General features: G+C 40.0%; 1 protein-coding gene across 1 annotated transcript in view; it reads right to left on the bottom strand.

Moving 5' to 3' along the window:
• LOC123976705 (probable serine/threonine-protein kinase DDB_G0282963) overlaps positions 1-4,455 on the bottom strand; it is a 14,040-nt gene that overhangs the window by 1,686 nt on the left and 7,899 nt on the right. Inside the window, exons 4-5 of the mRNA XM_046059053.1 lie at positions 387-1,437; positions 89-297 (exon numbers count right to left, since the gene is read on the bottom strand). Of these exons, the coding sequence (XP_045915009.1) occupies positions 89-297; positions 387-1,437 (1,260 nt within the window). The remainder of the gene's footprint in view (positions 1-88; positions 298-386; positions 1,438-4,455) is intronic.

Genomic DNA, 4,455 nt, shown 5'->3' with positions numbered 1-4,455 from the left:
CCGCAGCAGTGGTTGTTGTTGTTGACGCTTCAGTGGTTGTTGTTGGGGAAGCCGTGGTTGTTGTTGCTGCCTCAGTGGTTGTTGATGCTTCCGCAGCAGTGGTTGTTGTTGGGGAAGCCGTGGTTGATGAGGTTGACATAATTGTTGTTGGGACAGTTGTGGGAGCAGGTGTGGTTGTTGTTGGGGCTGCCGTGGTTGATGAGGTTGACATAATTGTTGTTGGGACAGTTGTGGTTGTTGGAGCAGGTGTGGTTTCCGCTGGGGTAGTTTTGATAGTTGTTCGGGCAACAGAAGTTGCTGTTGGAGCAGATGTGGTCGTCATTGGGTCAAATGTAGCAGTCACTAGAGCAGATGTGTTTGTTGGAGAAGCAGTAGTTGTGGCAAACGTAATTGCTGTTGAACCAGCTGTGGTTGCTGTTGAGGCAGCTGTGAATGTTGGGGCTGCCGTGGTTGTTGTTGGAGCAGGTGTGGTTGTTGTTGTTGCCGCTTCAGTAGTTGTTGTTGGGGCTGCCGTGGTTGTTGTTGGAGCAGGTGTGGTTGTCATTGTTGATGCAGGTGTGGTTGTTGTTGTTGCCGCTTCAGTAGTTGTTGTTGGGGTAGCCGTGGTTGTGGTTGTTACCGCTTCAGTAGCTGTTGTTGTTGCCGCCTCAGTGGTTGTTGTTGGGGTAGCCGTGGTTGTGGTTGTTGCCGCTTCAGTAGTTGTTGTTGTTGCCGCTTCAGTGGTTGTTGTTGGGGAAGCCGTGGTTGTTGTTGTTGCCGCCTCAGTGGTTGTTGTTGTTGACGCTTCAGTGGTTGTTGTTGGGGTAGCCGTGGTTGTGGTTGCTGCCTCAGTGGTTGTTGTTGGGGTAGCCGTGGTTGTGGTTGTTGCCGCTTCAGTAGTTGTTGTTGTTACCGCTTCAGTGGTTGTTGTTGGGGTAGCCGTGGTTGTGGTTGTTGCCGCTTCAGTAGTTGTTGTTGCTGCCTCAGTGGTTGTTGATGCTTCCGCAGCAGAGGTTGTTGTTGTTGCTGCCTCAGTGGTTGTTGATGCTTCCGCAGCAGTGGTTGTTGTTGTTGCTGCCTCAGTGGTTGTTGATGCTTCCGCAGCAGTGGTTGTTGTTGTTGCTGCCTCAGTGGTTGCTGATGCTTCCGCAGCAGAGGTTGTTGTTGTTGCTGCCTCAGTGGTTGCTGATGCTTCCGCAGCAGTGGTTGTTGTTGTTGCTGCCTCAGTGGTTGCTGATGCTTCCGCAGCAGAGGTTGTTGTTGTTGCTGCCTCAGTGGTTGCTGATGCTTCCGCAGCAGTGGTTGTTGTTGTTGACGCTTCAGTGGTTGTTGTTGGGGAAGCCGTGGTTGTTGTTGCTGCCTCAGTGGTTGCTGATGCTTCCGCAGCAGAGGTTGTTGTTGTTGACGCTTCAGTGGTTGCTGTTGGGGTAGCCTCGGTTGTCTGGGCCTTGCCTGAAGCTGTTCAGCAATGTAACAGATCATTTTAACGATTTTGATCAATGCAATCAACTTTATTAATCCCACTAGGGGCAAAATGAAGATCCCACATTTCAAGACACTGTATAAATCATATTTTATGTGTATTTTATTATTTATTTAACTTACCAACAAACAGAAGAAGAATGGCACAGATCTTCATCATCATCATCATCATCATCATCATTTTGGATAGTTGTCTTTGCTATTTTAAAAATATAATAACTGATTTGTTAGTTTCAGTTTAGTAACTATTCATTAACAACTCAATAGTGTTTTAGACAAATCTGGATCTTCTTACTGATTTTTTACAAGCATTATTTTAAATTGCTGAATTAACAAATTGTAGTGAAGCTATTTCTTGAAATACATGTTATAGCTGTCATTACATTTTCCACTACGTCTGTAAGACAATTTGTTTACTGTAAATGCAAACTACTACCATTTCTTATGTTCTATGAATTATGATTATAATTGTGTTACCGTAAGCATCTACACTGTTACTGGAAATCATTTCTTTCGTTAAAAGTTTGAAGTTAAAAGCAATAGTCATATACCTATATAATAATATAGTTTCAATTGTAAACCCACACAATAGCAAAACACCAATGATAAAGGACGAATGTACAATTGTATAATTACACCTTTATTGAAGACAGAATGTAATCACATCTTGCTTTGTTGAAAATTGGACAAATATCCATCATAAATGTACTTACAGACTTTGACATTGACTTGTCTTCACTGCAGTGACTGAAGCTGCGGTGCTCTTTGATTCCACTTGTTGTTTATCCTTTGCTTTTTGCTTGTTGATGTCCTACACTGAACAAACAGCAACGTTTATATCCACACAATGAAGACAATTCTCTGAACAAATACGAAAAAGATTGTATTAATAATGCTTTTTCCGTTGTGTATGATTAGCCACACCTTTCATCCATACTTCCTTTATTGATATAGATGATATGTTTGGTGATTAAAGAAACTGGTTGGATGAGTTTTATTTTAGACATGACGTTGGATGCAAACGTTTGGCAGAGGCGGCATTAGCTATGAATATGAACTGGTCGTCTGTCACATCTCTCGTGTAGGTGCCGTCTCGCCCTCAGATCTAATGCTCCTGCTGTTGCTGTTATTGCTGTGTGTCTGCTTTGACATAAAGTATGTTGGTCTTCAAGTTTGCTTGAAGACCAACATACTGCTGTAGTGTTAAATGTTCTCTAATTGGTTTAAATTATTGTTAATAACTATTAGATATAATATATATATTTTGGCCATTCAAATGGACACAAAGTACATGAATATCGCGCACCTTGAAGTCAATATATAGACAGTCCTTCTCCCAGCGTCCCTGTGTAGTGGGGACAAAAAAAAAAATACATAAGAGTAACTATAAAGAATCACTGTAGAAATACCACAAATGATAATAGTAATATCTGTATTATGGGAGTAATTATGCTTTTTTTGGTTAATAAAATAGCACTACAACAAAATTAATAGTTATAGCTGGGGAAAAATACTATAGAACATTACAAACGTATTATAAGACACATGATTATAGTATAACCTACTATAGTAGTCCTCTAGTTCATTTTCATTTGCACACTTATCTGTCGTAGAGACCGGGGATGGTTGTAATACGGTTCAGTTGACACGTCCACTTTCTCCAATCAGGATGAAGTAACAAATCACCTGATTCATTCTGCACATGTTCAGTTTAGTCTTCCACAGTAGTGGCAGGCAAAGCCAATTTTAGAAAGAAACAAAATATTGTTTTCAACAATATTTGTTACCTGCACACTGTAAGGCTACAAGAGTTTGGATTAGAGGAACCAAAGAGTCTGGGTTGGCTGTAAGAACAAAGAAAATGTTTAGTTGTATTCATGTGTTTTCTTCGTCTGACACACCTTATTGTTTAATTGTTTTTGTTAATTGTAAGACCTGTAGGCTTCTCTATGGGCCTATGAGGCCTGCACTCCACGTTTTGTTAAATTTTTTCATTGTGTTCACTACTATGTCACTGATTATGACTGACTGAGTAACTAAGATACTTTGATCACCCCTACAGACACACACACACACACACAAACCAATTACATTAAAAAATCCTTTCAGTGTTGAATAAACACTTTGAAAATCCTGCTTTTCTCACCTTCATTATTATATAATGTTACATTTCACCCTGGGTATGTTATAACTAACCCAGACTATGGGGTGAATTGTAACATTTTACTCCTTTTGTTTGAAACTAAACTGTGCATTTTCTGTCTGTGTTGCAGAGACAGCTACTCCATTAAATAGCAGACACATGTAACTATCCTGTATCACATTCTGAACGCACTGGCTAAAAAGAGCTCTGAGATACAGACAGAAATGTCACAAATGTAACGACCATCCCTGGTCTCCCCTCTGGTAAAAATGTATCTTACAATTTGCTAAGGAAGTTCTTAGCTAGTTCATGTACACAAACATTATGTACAATTAGGCAATTTGTGATTAAGGACATGTTGTCAATTTGTGCACTCAGTTATTTTCTGGTCCTATTCAGGTCACAGGAACAAAATGTAACAACAAAACTGTCTGCTTTGTTAAGCAAAAATGTCATTTTTCAGTTTTTGATTAAGGGAATAGTTTGGATTATTTCTATGCTGAGCTGTCAGTGATGCAAACTATTCATTGAACCTGAAGTCATTTTTTTGCTTTTGTCTGAATTACACCACAATTAAACAAGACAGTCAGCCTGCAGGTCTCCTCTGTTGGGATTGTTCTGGTGCAGGCTCTGCTCTCAGGGCTGCTCCAGATCAGGAAATGCATGCAGTGCTGTAGATTTATATTTAATTCATAAGTCAACATTGTAACCTGAAAACTATAAATTCTTTCTAGTTATTTGTAACAGTTGCTTTTACAACAGCAATTACATGGTAAAAGTTTTGTAAATGAGTGAAGCTGCAACCTTTCATGGTAACTGGAAAGTAAAGCTGGGCTCTCATTTGGTAAAAA

The sequence above is a fragment of the Micropterus dolomieu genome, linkage group LG09 (genome assembly GCF_021292245.1).
Source record: "Micropterus dolomieu isolate WLL.071019.BEF.003 ecotype Adirondacks linkage group LG09, ASM2129224v1, whole genome shotgun sequence".
NCBI lineage: Eukaryota > Metazoa > Chordata > Actinopteri > Centrarchiformes > Centrarchidae > Micropterus > Micropterus dolomieu.
This window is presented reverse-complemented; position numbering and strand designations above follow the sequence as displayed.